At 30.9% G+C, this 22,266-nt stretch overlaps 1 protein-coding gene across 10 annotated transcripts in view; it reads right to left on the bottom strand.

Moving 5' to 3' along the window:
* The window catches only part of Tmem68 (transmembrane protein 68), a 31,675-nt gene that overhangs the window by 5,484 nt on the left and 3,925 nt on the right, over positions 1-22,266 (bottom strand). For 5 of the 10 annotated variants that reach the window (XM_005322918.5, XM_040294047.2, XM_013357551.4 and 2 more), the window contains exons 2-7: positions 21,360-21,404; positions 20,356-20,749; positions 12,281-12,448; positions 9,664-9,857; positions 4,808-4,868; positions 2,585-2,724 (exon numbers count right to left, since the gene is read on the bottom strand). In XM_005322918.5, the coding sequence (XP_005322975.1) occupies positions 2,585-2,724; positions 4,808-4,868; positions 9,664-9,857; positions 12,281-12,448; positions 20,356-20,680 (888 nt within the window). In that variant the 5' untranslated portion in view covers positions 20,681-20,749; positions 21,360-21,404. Of the gene's footprint in view, positions 1-2,584; positions 2,725-4,807; positions 4,869-7,499; positions 7,631-9,663; positions 9,858-12,280; positions 12,449-20,355; positions 20,750-21,359; positions 21,405-22,266 lie in introns of all 10 variants that reach the window. The other 5 variants (XM_040294051.2, XM_040294049.2, XM_040294050.2 and 2 more) reach the window with 3 other exon arrangements.

Here is a 22,266-nt window from a genome sequence, read left to right as displayed (position 1 = left end):
GCTTAATGGTAAAGCATCCCTGGGTTCAAACCCAGTTCTAAAATAAAATAAAAATAGTAATAATTAGGGTTGATATGAGGATTAAATTAGACTGTATATGGATAATAAATAAAATCATCTTTGTAAATAATATAATCTAATATGTAGAAAACCCTAAAAATCTCACAAAAAGACAGAATAAACAAATTCAACAAAGCTGCAGAATATAGAATCAATACATGAAAATTAGTTGTTTCTCTATACTGACAATGAACAATAAAATAATAGAAACAGAAAATAAAATCCCAATGAACCATAGAAATGAAAAATAATAAAACCGTAGGATCAAAAAATTAAAATATTTAAGAAAAACCTTAACCCAAGAGGAGAAAGATTTGGACACTGAAAATGCAAAACTTGCTAAAAGAAATCCAAGAAAACACAAATAGAAAGACATCCATGTTCATGAACTGAAAGAATTCATACTGTTAAAATGTCTATACTGCCCAAAGCAATACACAGATTCGAAATCCCAATGACATTTTTTTTGCAGAAATAGAAGAAAGTCTTAAAATTCACACAAAACAAGAAAGGACCTAAATAGCCAAAAACAAAGAAGTAATAGTAAAAAAGAAGAAGCACAAATCTATGACTCACATAAAGGCCAAAAGATCTTCAACAAGAGTGACAAGACTACACAGTTGCAAAAGTACAGGCTCTTCAGCAATGGTGCTAGAAAATTCAATATATAAAATGTAGGAAATTCTTAGAAGAAAACATAGAGAACTGACGTTGGGTTTGGTAATAATTTCTTAGCACACTAAAAGCAAAGAAAGTAAAAATAGACAAATCGTACTATATCAAACTCACAATTTCTGCACATCATAAAAAATAAACATCAATTGAAAAGTAGCCTACAGAATGGGAGAGAATATTTGCAAAGCACATATCTGATATGGGGTTAATATGCTGAATATATAAAGAAGCTTTACAACTCAACAATAAAACAATTGTCTCAACTAAAAATTGAGTAACTGACTTGAATGAACATTTCTCAAAAAATGTTTACATATAAAGAGCTAACAAGCATATAAAAAGTTGGCTGCTCAATATCACTAATTATTAAAGAAATGTAAATCAAAACCACAATGAGATATCACCTCATACCCATTAGGATGGCCACGGTTAAAAGTAAAAAGAAAATAGAAAATAATAAGTATTTATTATTGGCAAGGATCTAGAAAAATAAAAACCCTCATGTGCTGTGTGAGAATGTAAAATGGTAACAGCTAATATGAAAAAGAACATGAAGGTTCCTGGAAAAAAAAATTAAAATACAATTACTCTATGATCTAGCAATACTACTCTGGATATACATCCAAAAAAAATCAAAACAGATAAATTTTCACACACATGTTCACTGTAACATTATTCATAGTAGTGAAGACTCGAGTCAAAACAAGCATAAACAATCTAAGTGCCCAACAACAGATAAATATATAAAGAAAATGGGGTAAATATTAGTTAGCCTTAGAGAATGTGAAAATTCAGTCATGTACTAGAAGACACATAAATCTTGTAAACATTTTATGCTCAGTGAAAAAAAAGCTAATTCCCAAAAGACAAAAATTATGATTCCCCTCATATGAAGTACCTAAGGTAGTTAAACTCTAACAAGCAAAAAGTAGAACAATGATTGTCAGGAACTACGGGGAGGGAGAAATGAGAGGTTTGTGTTCAACAAGTGTAGAATTGGTTTTGCAAAGTGAAAAACTTTTGGAAATCTATTGCTCAACATCCATGTACTAAACTGTTAAAATGGTTAAATATGTGTGCTTTCTATCACAATTTAAATTTTTAAAAATAAATCAGACTAATATATGTACCAAAGACTGGTATAAAAGTCATAATCAAAACATTCATCCCATTTTAGGTGATTAAACAGATGACATCTATTGCTTTTTTGTAATTATATACCCTCTAAAAGTATAAGTGCAAACGGAATTGTCTTTTCTCATTCTTATTCCCTTGATTTCTTTACAATAAGTATTACTGATCATTCTCACCCCTACTGACTTCCATCACACAAATTTACTTATTGCTCCAGTTCCCTTTCAGTTAGCTTCAGTTGTTCTCCTTCCTTAGCTTCCTCCTTAAATGCTACATTTCTTACAAGATGTCTTCAGTCCTCTTCTTTCTTTCTTCAACCTGCGTTGCCAAGCTTAAGACTTCCACGACTGCCTTAGAGCAAATGACTTCTAAATCTCCAACACCAATTTTGATTTCCTTACCCTAATTTCAATCCAATATTTCCAAAACCCTAAACATAGATCCATATCCATAGATGTCCTGCAGCTGACCATAAATTCTTTCCTTGGCCTCTAGCCATAAATATCTGTAGCACTACCTCCTCCAACTTCTGCCCACTGTGACAATAAAAAAATGTCTTTAGACATTGCCAACCATCTCCTATGGAAAATCATCACTTCTTGAGAACTATTGACAAAGAACACGATTGTAGAATACATAAGTAAATAAGTTATGAAATTTTAAATAATAATTGGAAAAAATCTGTCCTAAGACTAAGGAATATGAAATAATTTACCTTTTCAGCTAATTCTTCTGCTGTTATCTTTGGATCATATGGAATGGGATCACCTAAATAAGTCCGTAACTTCACTGGAAAACCGCCATACATTGGAGCAAACGGATAACGGAATTTTTCATAAAGCCATCTAAACAGCCCTGTTTAAAGTAAATAAAATCATTTTTACTGATTAAATATTCGAAGCATACAATTGTAAACTTTCAAATTAATTATGCAAGATTCACAGTAAAGTAATAGAAAGTATTGCTTCTTAGAATTATAAAATATTTTTTAAAAAGATGAGCTTTTCAATCAATTGTAATAAATGATACTGCACTAATGCAATATATTACAAGGGAAAACTGAAGGATGGTGAGGGGATACATTTAAAAAAAATCCCTATACTTTCTACTTAATTTTTTTCAGTAAACCTAAAAATAAAAACATTAAATCTATTAATTTTAAAAAAGAGAGATTTTAAAACTATGGAAATTTGAAAAGACAAACCAAGTACTATTATTGCAAAGCAAAGGGTAAAGACTGCAACCAAAAGACGAAAGTTAAAAAGTGTAAAGACATAAAATAAAGTGATTTACATGAATTAAAAAAAAGAAAAAAATGGGAGTATAAATTAAATTCATGTAAACATGAGACTATAGTACACTGATAAACTATGCAAAGACTGAAACTCACTATTATAAGTTAGAAAAAAAAGCTAATATATCAAAGCAAAGAATTTTTGATGCTACCTGACCAATCTGAAATTTAGCAAAATTAAATAAGGAAGTAATAAAACGGCAAAAACAAACAGATGGATAAGTTTAAAAAACAAACAAACAAAAAACAAAAAACAGCATCAAGGGAATCCAAAAAAAGTTAGCCACATGGACTACACAGTTAATAGTTAAGTACTGTATTAAAGTTGAAAACACTATTTACACCTGTAAATATAAAATACACCGGGGCTGGGGATGTGGCTCAAGTGGTAGCGTGCTCGCCTGGCATGCGTGCGGCCCGGGTTCGATCCTCAGCACCACATACCAACAAAGATGTTGTGTCTGCCAATAACTAAAAAATAAATATTAAAAAATTCTCATTCTCTCTCTCTCTCTCTCTCTCCCCCCCCCTCTCCTCTCACTCTCTCTTTAAAAAAAAAATATATAAAATACACCATAAAACCTAAAGTTATCATTAAAAGAAAAACTAGATACTAATTGTTGAAATACTGAGCTTCAAAGTCAAGGAAAATTTTTAAAAGCAGTCAAAAATGATTTTAAAAATTATTTACAATTAAAGAAACAACCTGTAAAATAATTTCTGGTTTGCCATTTAAATTATGAAGAAATAGGCTGAAAGAACTCCACAACAAATGTCAAGTATCACATCAATCTGCCTTCCCATATTAAATTTGAAAAAAAAAAGGAAGAAAAAAAATTTTTCAATAAAAAAAATTTTGACTTAAAAAACATGGAATATCAACACAAAATAACATTACATATAAAAGAAACAACAGCAATTTAAAACTCTTCAAAAGAGGACTTTTATGTAGATAGGAATACTTACAATAATAGTGCTAGGGATACAAAATATAGGCAACTGAATACAATATACAAACCATAGGGTACAAAACCTTAAGCTACTATAGGGTACAAAATTTCAAAGTAAGAAATAAGACATTGTGAAGAAAAAAACATTTCCAAATGCTGTCATTCCTATGACTAAAAGCTACTTTCTATTTCAATAAATTAAAGGTAGATTAAAAAAAAATCTCATCAATGTAAATAGAGATGGTTAAAAATACTAAAAAAAAAATGTTAAGTGACAAAAGTAAACCAAAGCAAACGACATCTCCTCAGGTTGTTAATCTTACTTCAACGTGTAGCACCATTCACTGTTAAAGCTTTTAACTTCCTCATGGTATACATATACCATAGTATATAAATTTATATTGTGTCTCATCACCATGGTATAACATAATAAATTAGATAAAATGCTTTCAAGTTTTAAAGAACTCACTACCAATAAACTTCAAGTTATGTATACAACAGTCTCAGCAAAAATATAATACCTAAGAACTGCCGTTACTTAGAATCAGTTATTTAGACTTTATATAGGAAAACACCTAAGCAATCTATCCATTTCCTAATATTTAATAATTCAAAAGGATTCCTTATAGTGTTCAAAATTCCAAATATTTTAAATATTACATTATAATTAAAAACCATACGAATCAGAACTTACTTGTTCCTCCAAGTGATCTAAATCCTTCTCGAATATTTTGTGTAAACATAGGAATAATGGGCTAAAGAAAAGAATTTGAATTAAAAAGTAAATAAATAAGTCCATTCAATGTGTCCACTGAGTCACTAAGGCTAACTTTTGAGGGCCTGTTTGAAATCATCAGAATAAGATTTTTAAAATAATGGTACACTTGACTAGTGTGATTAATCAAACTAAATTCAACTTGGTCATTTGTAAAAATATAAATTGGAAACACTACCCTCCAGTGGCAACATACAATATTTCATTTATCTGTTTTCCTAGTATTCAACATAAATCCTTGAAACTCAAAATAGAAATTACAGTAATCATTTATTTCGTTAAATAAAATGTATGTAATAAATTGGTTTTAGGAGGATACTGAATAGTATGCTCAATGAAGTTATAAGAAAGATTCTAAGGGAAATTTATATAAATTTAAGAGGTTTTGGCAAGATGCTATCATGGAATTAGTAAAACACCACTTTTTGTAAGCTTATTAAATTTAAAATGTTTGACATCGATGAAAAATAAGCATATAAGATTTGCTGCAAATACAGGAAATGTATGTTAAAGAATTCTTTATATCATTAATTTTAGAGGATTTATGCTCACAAGTTCATGATTTTTATATTTCTATGAATACCAATAAGTGTGACTTTTTATAATGAAAGAATATATGCCATAAAATAATAAAATATTGTGAAGTATTCTATGGAAGCTATGCCACTACGAATACTAACATATTAAAAACCAAATAAACATTTTAATGTATACACTAATATGCTGAATTAAATGTTTTAGAATGGATAAACTGTATGTGCAGTGGGGGTTCACATTATTTATAGAACTGGATAGTATATATATGCTTTAACCTAATACAGATCTACCTGCCTTAATGAGTAGGGCTTGGGTCTGTGGTATTTAAATAAGCTGATAAATTTATTCAGTTTTGAAAATTACAGACTGAAGGAAAAAAACAGATACAGCTATTTGTATTACCTTACACATATAACTAACCAGTCACTAATTGTACCTCTCTTCTTACTGGGAGGAAGACATCTAATAGACTGCAGGGAAATTGTTTTTCACTGCTGTATCCCTAGCACCTAGAACAGTACCTGGAATAAATGAGGAGCTAAAGAAAGCCATCGAGGAATTAAACAAGAAATGGACAAACAGAACAGAGAGACAATGCTTCTAATGAATTAATTTGTATTCTGTGAATACGAAGGCCAGTAATAGGCAGCAGCAATCTTAAAATCATTTAGGAAGAGGAAACAAGTCAGATAAGAAAAGCTTCAGTTGAAGAATTTAAAAATTTAATGGAGTTAATTCATGAAGCTAACACACTGAAAAGATAAAGTATATTCAATTATTTTGTAAAAGTAATCAGATTATGTTCTAGGAAATTATTACTAGTTTTCTAAAATAAAATGATGGCTAAAATCCTAATGTTTTAAAAAGTTATAAAATGTCTTCAGAGTTGACAGTTCAAAATGCTAAAGAAAGAAAAGACCTTTCAGGTCAGAGATACACACTTTGTGTCCCTTAACAAGTACTGTTGGACTTACATCTACCAACTGGCATGATCCCAGAAGTCTGTATGCACTTTATAAGGACTATTCAGGATAAACATTACTCCTTAAATACTTAACTCTCTGGAGACTGTACATTTCTAGAACCTACTAAATAAAAGAAAGCCTGGCCTAGTAACTTCAGTACTTCATACTATTGTCTGTGACTAAGGTTTTAAATTTAAATTGAAGTTAATATCCTTAAAGCCACAAGCAACAATGTTTTGCAACATGAGCTTGTAGTACATTCAATTCTCCCCTTGAATATACTTTGTAAACAAAGTAGAGTTTGAGATATTTAAATATCTGGTATTATTCAGTTATTCTAAGTAACCTAGAATTGTTTACATATATATGTGTCTCTGTGTGTATGTGTATGAACACATGGGTACAAGACAGAATGTGCATTTTTAAAACTATACTTGGGAATAGTCCAGGGTCTTACTTCTGCGACAAAAAATATGAAAACCATTACAAAAGTTACTTACCATATCTAAGCTTCATTTTCCTCATGTATAAAATGGGGGAAAAATAATTATCCTATCTCAAAGGGTAATTTTAACAAAATGTTATCTTGTTTTACATCTGTTACTTATTTTCCAATTAAACACACTAATTCTTCCACTTATCTAAGAAGTTACTTAAAAATTCTTACCAATATCATAATTCTCAAGAATTTACAAAATAAGTGACTTATATTACATATTAAAAGTCTGTTGCTTTCAAATGAACTTTACATATTTTCTACTAATATTTTATGAACTGCATACAATCTAGATTTTTTCCTCTTGACTTGTAAAGAATGTCACAATTAACATTTTATTTTTTATTTTTTACACTGCTGGGGATCAAACCCAGGGCCTCACACATGCTAGTGTTCTACCACTGAGCTACACCCTCAGCCAGTATGTCATAATGTATTTAATTTTAAATGTAGTTAAGCCTGCAACAATAGTCTTTACTCACAGTTTATGATAATTTTTTGAGGCCTATAAAGGGATTTTCCAGATGGGATACTTGTGTCATACATACATTACTGAAAGATTTCCCTCACAGATCTGGAAGACCCCTTCAATCTCAGATGTCCGCAGACTCACTGTGCAATGTAGTCAGAGATGGCAACAGCACCGTTGCCTTGAGTCCTGAACTGTGTGTTCTGCTCTGCTGCTGCCTTGTTGTGACCAGATCCCTTCCATCCCTCCATCTGTCTGTGCCTGAGTCTCCTCATCTGTAACATTGGAATAATTATATACGTCACCTCCTTCCATACAGGAGTACCAAGAAAAAGCCTTTACAAGTGCTATAAAATGTTGGGATGCCACAATATTTATTAAGCTAACAATGTTATTTTGTAAATCCAAAGCATTAAAGATTTGTTTGTTTTTAAACTAATAGAAAGTTCTTTCATAAAATATCTGAAATCTTTATACAAAATCTTAATCAACTGGATTATCTTAATTGACTACCTAGAAACTTATGGATTGGAAAAAGAATTATTTTCTTTGTTATCATTTCTTTCAGGCCTTCTTCAAAGCAATATGTTGCTTAAAAGTATAAACTTAAGAAGAATTAGAATTCCATGATGAATTTATGATTTCAACTTGATTTGTATCATCTTTAAACATATGAAGACATATATTTTCAAAATATAAACTTAAAAAGTCAATCATCTTTAAGTTTTAGTTTAATTAGCTTTTTAGTTTTTATTATTGCTTTAATATGCATTGCATTGATTTTCCTTAATTTTTGTACAACTTTTGTAATCTTTTGTATTCCAAGTTATTTATACAGGCTAGGTTTTTATTTCCTGCATCAGAACTTTAAACATTCTGGAAAATAGTGTTATGTGCTAAAAATTAATTTTCTATATTATTGACATTATTTAACATAAAGTTAAATTCAAAAGGCTATTTTCTACTAGTAGTGTTTAATACTGTCTTTTTAAAAAAACTCAAATCCTATTCTAAATTCAAATACTAATTCTGATTCTAAATTCAAATACTTAAAAGCCTACTCAAAGCTAGTCTCTATACTAAGAATTTGAATACAAAATCCTAGTCCTCAAGGAGCTTATAATCTACTGTAAGGAAGTAGTATTTAAATTTTTGTGTTATTTAAATACTTTGGCAAGTACATTCACCCCAAACTAAGATCATACTCATAAAGCATTATAGCAGTAATTTCTAGGAATTATATATATAGAAAAGAGCTCAAAGCATTTTATTTCACTGGGAACTTTGCAATTAAGACATAAAAGCATTTATTCTTCTTCAAATATTACTCTTTGGTTACAAAAAAAATGAATCCTTTATAATCTCTTTTTAAATCAACAGTCCATATTTGCAAGATGGGCAATCAAGCTAAGGGTCATTTTATGGTCATTTTATGCCACACTAATGGGAACACAAAAAATCTGAAATGTGAAAGTTATTAGCAACAGTCTCTAATAGGCCTGGAAAAATAATTAATACCCTATCTAAAGTATTGTTGACTTCTTTTGCTGACAATCTAAAATAAAAATTAACAGAAGCAAAGGAGAAACATTTCATAAGTAATACATAAGTGTTTTCTAAGAATATAATAACAATATGGAGCTCAAAGTGCTAAGGAATACTTTCCAAAGGCAAAAGAAAAGCACAAAATGGCATTCACATTATTCAGTCTGTTAAGTAGATTAATTTATTGAATCTCAGAGGAATCCTTAATTTTACTGACAAATTCTCATAGGAAATCTTTAATTAGTATCCAAATTAGACCAATATCTGTTTATTATCTTTATAAGAGAGCTGATGAAAAATGATAAAGTCACAGATTATTTCAGTCTGCTTGTAAGAAATGGTCAAAGATAAGATTACCAAACTAACAACCACTCCTGAAATATACCAATTCAGTCACATCAAAAGTACCAAAGGTTTAAAACATACACAGAATTGAACTGATTAAACTAGTGAAAAAAAAAAGCATAATTAAAGGAATGATGAAATTATTTGTACAAAATTACAAATATGATGAAAAGAAGATGAATTTTAAATGTAAAATAAAACCTTGCTGGATATTTGCAAAATTTCAAGAGTCATTTTTTATGTAAGATGGCTTTCTATGCACAAAGAATATTTCTCTACTGACACATTTTAAAATGTTACATATAATAATTTTAAGCTATGTAATAAAAGGGGGTATATTCTTATATACTTTGGCTTACTAAGCATTTATTTTAAATTTAACTAAGTTTAGTTGAATAATTAATTTTGCACAACTCACCACTTTTGCATCAATTGCAACCTGAGCAAAGCCTTTTCGATTACCCCATACGATGTTGTAAGTTTCATCACTAAATAGGGCTTCTCGAACTCCACCTGGTGAAATAGCTAACAAGTGACCACTCTTCAGAATTTCAACACATTTTTCTCTTGGTCCGTGTAGAGCACAAAATACATCAAGTAATAAACTAAACCCTGTAAGAAAGATGAGATCTTAAATACATTTTTGTTCAATTCTTCCAAGAGCAAATATCTTCACACGTATGAGACTATCTATATTTATATCAGTAACTTTTTTTATTTTCTAAAATTAATAACTGTTAAGGTTAACATAAGATTTATATTATTTATGTAGTAATAGATATATCTTACTAATAACATAACTACTGATTACTTTCTACTGATCACCTACTATTCTGGCTACTTTACATATTCAAACTCTTAAAACTCACAGCAATCTTGGTAAACAGGGATTCTTCTGTTTTACAGATGAGGAAATCTGAGCTCAGATATTCCGTAGCACACAGCTAATAAGTGCCAGGAGAGAGAGTCCCATTTGAGTATGTCTGTCCCCAAACTTCTTCCATTGCATATCATGCCCAAAACACTCTAAAATATTTATTAGGGCAATCAGAAATAATATCCCACTAGCAATTACAAATCTAATCTCTCATTAACCCTTTAGGGGTTAATGTTAATTCTTTTAAAAATCACTTGAGACAATATGAATCTGACTATGCTTAGCTCTACCCAAACAGGCAAGATTATAATCAAATCTATTGAAATTAAAAGTCAGGTGAGGCTAATCTTACAAATAAATTTTTAAATAATTAATAATAGTAAACATTATTAATAGTTTTTTTAATAAAGTGAAGGTGTTTGATTCAAGAACAACTAATTATAAGTTTTAATATTGCACAGCTTTTCAAATTATAATTATTTATGAATAAAGGACATAATCCTGCCAGCAATTAAATATTTTAATAAAATCTTATGTTGGAACTTTAGAACACTGTTAATATACCTGCGTCACTTTTTGACACAGAAATAAGAATGGTCCCTAAAAATTGTGCCGACTAACCAAATTTCTCATTTAAAGGACTGAAACAAGATTATAAATCATTAAGATTTAAATAATTTCCATCCAACATTACATTAAAAACTCACTGATTTAACTAGATGCATTCTCCATAATAAAACAAGGAATAAGGGAGGTTTCAAAAATTACAAGACAGAAAATCTCTCTTGTACTAAGAATTATAATGATTTTATACCTTCAGAAAGCAATGATGGACATAAAGTAAATCAATGTCAAGATGTTACAGGATCAAAAAAGAAGAAAATTATTTGAAAAGCCAATGCTAAAAATATTCACTTTACAAAAAGGGGAAAAAATGGAAGTAACCTAATGTTTGATAAATGAAAAATAGTAAAGTACACATATTAGTCATAACATCAACTGCTCCTTATAAATCAGCAAAATGTTGATGCTTACATGAAACTTCTCCAGAAAACCCACAAAATTGTTTGTAAAACACAAAAATAGGTAAATTAAAAATGAAGTAAATCAAATAACTGGCTATACTAGAATGGTAAGATTATAATAATGTTCTTTGTTTTCCAATTCCTAAAATTATTAGGTGGCAATATTACTTTTAAATGGAAAATCTTCAGCTTAACTTATATACAAAGTAGAAGTGAGTGTTTAGTGATATAATGATACCCAAAGCACTAACGTGTTATGAAAAGTACTGAAGTAGATCATTACTTAATTGACTACCAAGTTTGTGTCTGTCTGGTTGATAGATAAGCTTTATTTTTATTAGTTCAGAACAAGCAATCAACATTCCTGACTTGTTTCCAATGATTTAGTAACAGAAAAAAAGATTCATCAAAATTAATTCATTCAAGAATCTTTTTAAAACTCTAGTGTTTGAAGCCATTTGGCTAATTAATCTCTTTAAAAAGGCACTAAGACTTTATGAACACATTAAAAAGAATATAGTCTTCAATCTTAGAGTTTAAATCTAGGCAAACTGTGTAATAGGAGACAAAACACATATATTCTTTAGGGTAGCAAAATGATGAAGACAACATATATCTTGGCTAATTTTTTTTATAACTTTGATCTGCTATCAAATTGAAAGCTATTAACCCCTTACAGTAAAATTAAACAAAAAAATCAACATCTCATGAAAAAAAATCATCATACGAAAAATAACTACCTTCTACATCAAAATTTACACTGCTTTTGCAAAAATCAGAATATAAAATTCAGTATTTGGCCTTGCTACAGCTCACTGGCAAGGCACTTGCCTAGCACACACAATGCCCTGGATTTGATTCCTGAGCACCAAAAATTAAAATAAATTTCAAAATTTAAGCCTTACACAGTGGCACATACCTATAGTTCCAGCAACTTGGGAGGCTAAGGCAAGAAGATCACCTAAAAACAGGCGTTTGAGGCCAGAAGGCAAAAGTCTTTTCCAAATGATACTAAAGACTTCAAAGACAGACTGCCATGTAAATGATACTAAAGACCTCAAAGATAGACAGCCATATAATTTAATCATGATGACTAAATATCTTTCTATAATTTTCTACAGTGACAAATTTACCTGGAATTTTAAAGACAAAGTGATCAGCCACTACTCGGCAAGTTCTGCCTTTGTGAATAAAAATTTTAGCCATAAAGTAGTAAAAATCTATGGGAATAGCTCCATGATAAAAAATTATAAGTGCTGGTCCTTCTTTTGGTATTTTTTCCATCCCATGAACTTCATAACCTGTTCAAAAGACAAAATGCAAATACTTAAAATATATTTATTAGTTTATCTGTACTAAAGGATAGTCAATAATTCAAAAGCTTAGTATTCTTAATGGTTCTCTTGCCATTTCCCTTTTTATTCCCTCTTTCCCTTTCCCTTTATTGCTTCCAGTTCTAGAGCCATAAAGTGGGGCAGGATGAGTGTGCACTGGCATGGAGAGGTGGCCCAGAACAAGGGCTGGAGTAATGCATAGTGAGGGAGGCATCCACAGAGCGGACAGGACACCAATCCAGAGTCATGACAACACCAATGCAGAAAGAGCCTGGCACAAGGTGATAAGGTTGAGTAGAAAAAGAAGGGGAACCAAGGTGCTGCAAGCACGTAAGTCAGAGCCAGGTGACAAGGTATGAGGGGGTCAGAGATGAGTGGGCTGAGGAAGTGTCTGTGTAGGAGGGATGGCCTGGTGTAGGGCAACATGGCCTGAGCAGATAAAGAAGGGCACTGTGCAGTGTGGTTCGTGACTTGGCCTGGGATTTCTGACTGAAGCAGAGTAAGAGAATATCTAAGAGTGTTAAAAATGGTGGCAATGACAGAAGATAGGTTACACAGAGGGGGATTGATCAAATGAATAAACAGATTAAGTATAAGGGGAGCCAGGGTTCTCACTGATAGGAGATGGATTAAAAATACAGAAAAGGAGAAAATGAGAATTAGTAACTCTGTAATCACAGAGAACATCACTAGCTCCCTAATAAGAAAAAGCCAGGTGTCTACAAACTCAACTTTTTGAGTACCATAAAGCTAAAGAAGCAAGTCTTTTAAGAAAGTATGTTTGATAGTTCAGAGCTGTGATTCCAATTTTAAGCTGATTAAAAATTTATACTGGTTTTAAATTCTAATATTGTGTTAAGTTGGAATATTTTTTGAACCTTATATATTCTATAATACTTTTGATCTTATATGATTTTTCCACAGAAGGGAATATAATTGTTTTTATTCATTCACTTAACATTTTTTCCAAGTATTGTTCACTTATTTTCTTTCTAATTTCTTAATTCTAATTCAAGTAATTCAATTACTGAGGTTGTATGAACTTACCAAAAGGATCAACTATACATCTGGAGAAATTTTCTGAGAAATAAAATACTCTATTGAAGGATATTCTATACAGAATATTCCTGAGGTTCTCTCTGGCTTACAGAACATTTAAAAATATGAAATAAATGATCTATTTGCATAACTATTTGCCAAATCACCTAGTTGAAATCAAATTCAAATAATCAATTAATGAAAAACAATAGTTTGCCACAGTGCCACTAAGCATTAAGTCCCAACATTAAGTAAGTCACTTTAAAGCACAGATATGATCATACCATTCTCTTCCCAGAAATTATCAGTGGATTACTACTGCAGTGCAAACTTCTCAAGGCCTTTTAGATCCCAGCAGCTTATTGAGTGACATTAGATGATTCATGTATCAAATGAACTAACTGTAGCTCCCTGAATATACTTTCCCACTTTTGTGCTTCTGTTCCTGTGGTTGCTTTAATTGGAGCATTTCATGCCCCCTGTTTCCCTAACTGTACAGCTCAGACTCTACCTAGTCACCAGGTTCTGGGCATTTTATCTCCAAAGACTCAAATCTATCGCCTTCTTTCTCAATATCAGTTTCAAAATGTAGTTCCATCAGCTCCCACCTGCAGTACACCAAACTTAGGGGGATTTGATGAGCAATGGAATCTCAGAGAAGGCAGTCCCAAAGATAATTATTGTCACTTCCAAGAAGGGACAATCAATCTGGAGATTTTGAGTCCTCTGGGTCCCATGAATAAGAATAGCCATATTCTCTATGTAGCTCTTTTATTTGATATCATTAAATATAAATTTATTTCTTCTCTGCTCTGATACCATGCTTACCAGGCATCAACCTGATTTTCTGGTTTTCTCATGTGGATTAGCTTACTGGAAAGGATATGAAGGTCAGTAGTATGAAACTCAGGTATCTTCTAATGGCAAAGATTTATTATCTAAGCGAGTTAACTGCCTTTTGGCTTTAGACAGCAGTATCATGAATTCAGATAATGATAACCTTCTCCTAAGAGATAAATCCCTTTTAAATTTGCCATCAGAAATTCATTTTAAGCCTATACACCTACACATTATGATAATTTAATGGTGAGGTTGCCCTTCTGGATCTTCCTCAGAAAAGCAATTAGAACTAAACTTCCTACAAAATAGTCCAAATTCCTGAGCACAGATTCAACATCCTTCAAAACCCCTAGCTTCCTAGGGTGTGGTAGCACACACCTGTAATCCCAGCAGCTCAGGAAGATCAAGAGTTCAAAGCCAGCCTCAGCAATGGCGAGTTGCTAAACAATTCAGTGAGACCCTGTCTCTAAATAAAATACAAAAAATAGGGCTGGGAATGTGGCTTAGTGATTGAATGCCCCTGAGTTCAATCCCTGGTATTAAAAAACAAACAAACAAAACCCTAGCTTTGTCTACCTTTTCAGATTGGTCATTCAGTATACTTCTCATCCACAAATAATTTCATCTTCTAGCTCTGAATACACTCTGCATTTTATTTGCTGCTCTGTTTAACAAATGGTATCTACTGAGTATAATTATGGCTATTTTTTAAAGAAAATTTCAAACTCTTTTTAAAAAATATTTTTAGTTGTAGTTGAACACAATACCTACATTTTATTTATATTTATTTTTATGTGGTGCTGAGGATCGAACCCAGCACCTTGCATGTGCTAGGCCAGCGCTCTACCACTGAGTCACAACCCCAGCCCCCCTTAGGCTATTTTTAAGTTGATTTTTTTTTTCTAATTTATCTTCTAAGGCTTATTGAAAATAAGTTGTGCTGACCTGTACTGCATTTAGTTTACTATGTCTTTTTTTTTATTGTTTCTTACATACATCACAATAGAGGAGTGCATTACATTCATAATTTTTTTGCATTGCAATTCTTAATACACCTTTATACCACAATTTATCAAATCTCTGTTTGTATATAAGGTATGTTGACACCAAATTCACATTTTCATACATGAATTTTGTATAATGATAACCGTCTCCTTCCACTATCCTTGCTCTTCTTTTTAAAAGAGCTTTTACTTTTCTGTCTTAGATCTTCCCTACTTGAAAATTATCAAATACTTTCCTGTAACTCTTCCTACTGGTCTGAAATACCACTTTTATCACTTACCAAATTCACATTTCTGAACTCTTTAATCTGTTTGATTTATAAATGATGATTCTTTCCCTGTACCAATACCACAATTTTAATCAGGATAAATAATGTTAATGTTTTTTCCATGAGGAGGAAAATACTTTTGTTTTCTCAAGTTGGTGTTGGTTATTCCTATTTATTCTTCCATACAAATTTTATAAGTTGGATGAAAAAATCATTTGGAATTGCAAGAAATTAATAGATGAATTTGGAATATGTAGAGACTTTCTATCCATTCAGTTCTTTGTGAGTTCCACATACACAGTTTCTCCACACAGTTCTCAAATGTTTTGTTAGAATTAGCCCTTAAATAGAATATTTCCTGTCTAGCAAAAATTAATGGTTTAAGATAACCATTTTTTTAAAGAGAGAATTTTTTAATATTTATTTTTTTAGTTTCTCGTTAGACACAACATCTTTATTTTTATTTTTATGTGGTACTGAGAATCGAACCCGGTGCCCCGTGCATGCCAGGCGAGCACGCTACTGCTTGAGCCACATCTCCAGCCCCATTAAGATAACCATTTTTAAAATGACTATTGACGACATATGGGCCACTTAATTTTATGGGCCACTAAATCCCTTGGTTAACTATCTTATTAATACTAAATCTGCTTCTTTCGAGTGTCTCTTATTTTCTAATTGTTTACACTTCCTACTTCTAGCCTCTGCCTCAACAATATTAAATACTAGTGGTAACAGCATCCTTGTAAAGTTCCCTATTATTGGAACTACAGTTTGCTTTTAAGATTGACATGATTAATTTCTTGAAATAGTGGAACTTGTGTACTCTGGGCCCTTTGTGGAGGGAGGAGAAAGATAACTTTGGATACTGTTTTAATTTCTTTTATGATTCTTGGTCTATTTTGTTTCTCTCTTCTTTTTGAAGCAATTTTGATCATTTCTATTTTCTTATAGCACTGGCCATTTCATTTAGTCTGTAAGTACAGTGGTAAGAAATAGTTACTTTATTGGTACTATTCATTCTTCAAAGCCTTGTTCAAAGGCTATCTCCTCTGTGAATAATCCTTTTACTTTTGTCCTGTAGGAAAAGAAAATAAATTATCCAAGGTCACACAGAGGGACCAGGATATAAACCTACATTTGCCCAACTCCAAAGTCTGTATTCTTGCTCCATACCACAGGTATGTACATGATAAACTAGACCTATGATTTTCAATTGCTGATTATGACCTATGAAATAAACTTATTCCAGTGTGATATAACTCTGGCGAGTTATCATCAACATTTTTCTTATTAAAAAAGAACAGAAAACATAATACATTATATATAGAAAGCATATATACTTTCCATAAAACAGTATATACACATGTATGCATACTAGATAGCAAAATACCTTCCTTACCAGGAATAACTGTAAAAATCTGATACCCTAAAACTGTATTTTTAATATCTTAGGGACTCATTAAATATGCTAAGTTGAACTAAATAATGATCAAGAGACAAGGGGTTCGTATTCTACTGCCTTCCAAATTATCAGAGAAAGGTGCTTTATAATTATGACAGTTAATGTTTATTGAAATTTTGTATATAACAAATTATGCTAACATTTTACATGAAATGTCACTGAATCTTTGTAACCAATTGAGATTCAGAAAAATATCCTTTTTGAAAAAGTTAAAGTAGCTTCCTCAAATCTTTATCAATTACAAAGAAAAAAGAAGAAACTTTATAATATAGAAACCTGGCAGATATCTTCTTGAACAAGTGATTGAAGTTATAATAACCAGTTACATCATAACTCCTGTAATATAAGGCACTGAGAAGTACCCAGCATCATTTGTGTGGTATTATTGTCAAAAATTCACAAACTCAATCTAACTATAAAAAACATCAAATTCAAACGAGAGAAAGTCTAAAGCAACTAACCAGTGCCAAAACAAGTAAACAAGGTGCCAAGGTCATGAAAGACCAAAAAAAAAAAAAAAAAAAACCTAAGAAACTGAAACTGCCAGAGACTGGAGAAGATATGACAACTAAATGCAACAAGAGATCCTAAAAAAGGAACACTTACAAGAAAGTTTAAAATTTGAGTAAAGATAGAAATATAGCTTAGTAGGCCACCACCTGCTTTGATGCATAAGGCTTTCAGTACAACCCCCAGCACCATAAATAAAACAAAACAGGAGTAAAAACTATAATTTAATAGTAATTTATGAAGCTTATATAAAGATACTAACTTTCAAGGAAACTGGGTGAAGTATATATGGAAACTCCTGATACTGTTATGGCAATTTTTCTGTAATTCTGTATTTTCTAAATGCAATTTTTAAAAACTCATAATTATTGTAGAAGGGGAGAGGAGGAGAGTAAAGGGGAAAAAAAGGAAGGGGAGAGAAGGAAATAAAGGTAAATTATAAGTCATATGGTCAGACTACCTCTTTAGTCAAATGCCTACATTTTCCAAAATTTTTCCCAAGTATTAGACAGCCAATAAATTGGGAAAGCCTAGTTGCATAAATGACAAACAGGTGAAACAAAATTTTTATCCAACAGAAGTACAGACAGGATGTCTTCTTGATATCTCAATTTAATTTTCCTATAAAAACCTTTATTGCCTATGGTTTAATCTATAGGACACTTTTAGTGAATAAAATGTGTCCAATTCTTTAAAAATAACAAAATATGCAGTAAAGAAAGTTAGGGTTTGTGTTATATTGGTCGATTTTTTAAAAACCAGTATTCGTGTATTATAAGTAACAAGTCATATATTCAGACTACCTCTTCAGTCAAATACCTACATTTTCCAAAATTTTTCTATTGCCAACGAATTGAATAAGTTACACTGGAAGTAAGTAAGCATAAACATTATTTTTAGACAATGAATAAACTCCCTTGTAAAACAAAAATGAAAACCACAATAACATATACCTAAGATTAAACAAATGAGTAAATATCTCAAAGAGAAAATGTTCCTTATTTTCCTAAAGCAAACGTTATGATTCTCATTACTTTGACAGTTGTACCAAAATACACAGATTTTAATTTTCTCAAAAATAGATATTTATTGAGGACTCTTCTTTATTAATTTTTCAGGGGGAAATCATTAAACATTAAGAGTCCAGCATTTTAAAACATTTTTCATATATTCTGGGAATAAAGCTTTTTAAAAAATGGGTCCAAAGTTTTTAGTTTAAAGAGTATTATAAGACTGTAGGAAAAGGAGTTCACTGCCTATCACCAAGTAAACTACCTAGAAATGGAGACATTTAAGAAACATCAAACTAATGTTCCTCCACATAGTATAGCCATATGCTACACAACACATAAGAATCACAAAATCTTGAAAAATCGTAGATTTTTACATTACACTACATTTTACATTACACTCAGTCTCAGGACAAAAATATAACTTCATAATAAAAAACAATGGAAAGATTTTATACAAAGATATTTATGTGATAATTAAAATGAAAATAATTAATATATAAGAATATTAAAAATAATAATAATTACAAACAAATTACTGTTTAATGATAGGTAACTAAATAATTATAGGATTTACAGAATTCCATGAAGCCATTAAAAATAATATTTATGAGAAGGCTTAGTGACATGAAAAATATTAATCTGCCATGCATATAACAATAATAAAGACATTTTTTAAAATGACAGGCATACCAACATTTTTAATAGAACTCATTTGCATGGTAAATGCTAGGTGATTGCTTTTTCTTTGTATTTTTCAGTATCACTACGTTTTTGCAATGTATATTGTTATTAAAAAATGAAAGATTCTTTTAAAAGTATAATTAAAATTGACTTGACAGCAATTTACAAAATCTAAATGTGCACATAAATGCCTTTTATTCATGTTACTAAAAAATAGGGTAAAGAAAATCAATATTTTAAGAAGTATAACTTCTCCTAATAAAATGTTAAGCTACCAATAATAAAAGATTTAAGCTGATTAAGAATTAAATATTTCCTCCAATACCTAAAAATATCTTAAAATTATACATTTTGCTACAAAATAAATTTCCTGCTTAAATCTACTAAATCAAACCATGTCTCCTGGAATATAAATAAATTGAAATGTCTTACTCTATATGATCTTGAAATATAAGGGTTTATATGTGTGGGAGGGGGATGTTTCCAGCAAGTAGTATAAATGATGCCACTAAATTTCCTAATTACTGTTTTAAACTCAGTGAACAATAACAGTCCACACAGATATAGCCTCTGTAGACAAGCATGTGTACATTGATGAAATATCATTTTGCCTTATGAAAAACAATGAGAGTGTATAAGAGCTCCTACTGACAAGCAGGGACTTTAATAGTAATAAAGAAACATTAAGAACTCAAAATATCAAAGGTATATAGTTCCTGTTTGCAAACTTGCTGTACACTGTGACTTTTGACCCTGGATCCCCAAACCTGGACAGATTTACTATAAGACACAGAGCACAAGACTTATAGCTGGATGTCAGAGGTTACATTGTGCTCTGCTTCCTAGTGTACCATGACAAATAACCTCTCTTAGCCTGTTTGGGGAAAGTCATTTTAAGAAAACCACACATGTGCACAATGCAAGCAAACAGATAACAAGGAATATCACTTCCATTATTTTTATTAGTATCTTCTCAATTAATAAAACAGAATGATAAAATAGGTTCAGTGCCACAGAGACAGCAACACATAGAAATCAAAACATTCTTGCTTACCATGCCAAACTGCTGCATGTCCATCCCACAGAGTTGCCACTGTTTTCCTTGCACCGTCCCATAAATTATGAGAATAAGCTTCTTTTAATACATTTTTCCTCTTATAAATGTGTAAGAAAATAATAGTAAGATAGAGAAGAAAGATAGTAAAATAAGGAAGTATTAAAAGAATCAGTGGTGTAAAAACCCACAAGAGATGGTTTGCAAAATTCAAATAGTCCTCCAATTGCTCCACACCAAACCATTCTTCGAGTATGTGGATCAGACAGGTCATATAGGGTATAGAATCCTGTCCTGAAGCACAGGTTTGATTTTTGTCTATCATTTTTCTTTAGGTGAAAATGACAAATTCAATCTCTTTCTTCATTGCCATAGCAGGTCTTTAATTTTGACACTAGAAGGAAAAATAATTCATAGTTATTCTCTTCAGAGATACAAAGTTAAATGTTGGAGTCTACATAAGTAGCATATCTAGTCATTTCATAATACCAAAAATAAGTAGATGATTAATGCTTAACTTTGTTGCAAGTTTACATGTGAAAATGATAAGGTTTCAACTGTTTACTCATGAATGTGTTGGGTTTAGCTTTTGAAATAACTTGCAAGCTGTAAGTGAAAGAAGAAAAAACTGATGTATGAAATTTTAGATTTCATTCATTTTTCATAATTGGATCATATCTCAAATACAGATATTGAACATTTAGGTCTTATACAAGATTATGTTGAAATTAAATATGTTCTTTACAAAAGAAAACATTAATAGTTAATTTGGTAAAAAATAACCAAATTTTTTAGAAAATGATGACATACATTTTTGGATACTGTCTTTTATAAAGAAACAGGTTCACAGAAAAGCTATCTATTCTTTTGACATTATATAATAAAAAATTACCAATATTGCCTTTTATCTTATAGTCATTAAATTTTTTTAAATATTAAATGCTTAAAAATACAGCTGTACAATTATTCTATGAATTCAGCTCTAAAATGGTCATTTAACTTACCAGAAATTACATAAATATCTTTTCCCAAGCTTCAGTGTATATATTCTGAAAAACAGTAAGCAAATGGAAGAAATATGTGACTAAAGAAAAAGATTGGGCTGCGGATGTAGCATGAGGGAACAGCACCTTTCATAAGCAATGCCTTCGGTTCAATTTCTAGCATCTCTCTCTCTGTTAATACCAAAAATGTATCTTCTCATATGTACGTATCTTCTCCGTTATGTACATATCTATAGTATGTATAGATATGTATATAAAAAGACAATCATTAATACCTTGAGTTGAATTTCCATAAAATAAATAGCACAAGATGTTTACAAATGTTTAACGAAAATGATTATAGTCCCAAAATAGTATGTCACAATTAAGAATTATAGTCATGCTACCGATGTTTGCTATGGACAATTGTTTAGTGCCACTATACAAAGCTCCACCTAAGAATTTATTTTAACCGAGCTATAAAAAGATTCACTTCTTCTGAAAAAGTCAGAATGAGTAATTGACTATCTCTCTTTACTAACTTTACCAGATAACTTGACAAATCATAATCCCTACACAAGATTTCCTCTCTCCATTCATATTTTCTCTGGTTCTGATTCTATTCTTAGCGATATTTTACCATTATTCCATATTACATAACTTTAATGAAAATTATCTCATATCCATTGTGGCTGAGGCAGGAAATAAATAAATGAAAGAAAGGAACAGAGAAAAGAACAGACATACACTCAAGACAACATATAATTGTCTTTATTAATAATACACATATTTTGAGGACTCTTCCAGCTATTGAGGATTTAGTCTAATTTCCTTATAACCAATAGCATTTACTTATGAGAAACCTAGGCCTGTTACATTAACAGGAGATGAACATAACATACATTAAGACCTCAACCTGGGCTTTATG

Source organism: Ictidomys tridecemlineatus, chromosome 7 (genome assembly GCF_052094955.1).
Source record: "Ictidomys tridecemlineatus isolate mIctTri1 chromosome 7, mIctTri1.hap1, whole genome shotgun sequence".
In the NCBI taxonomy this organism is placed as follows: Eukaryota; Metazoa; Chordata; class Mammalia; order Rodentia; family Sciuridae; genus Ictidomys; species Ictidomys tridecemlineatus.
The sequence above is the reverse complement of the archived record's forward strand: the minus strand, read 5'-3'. Positions and strand labels throughout refer to the sequence as shown.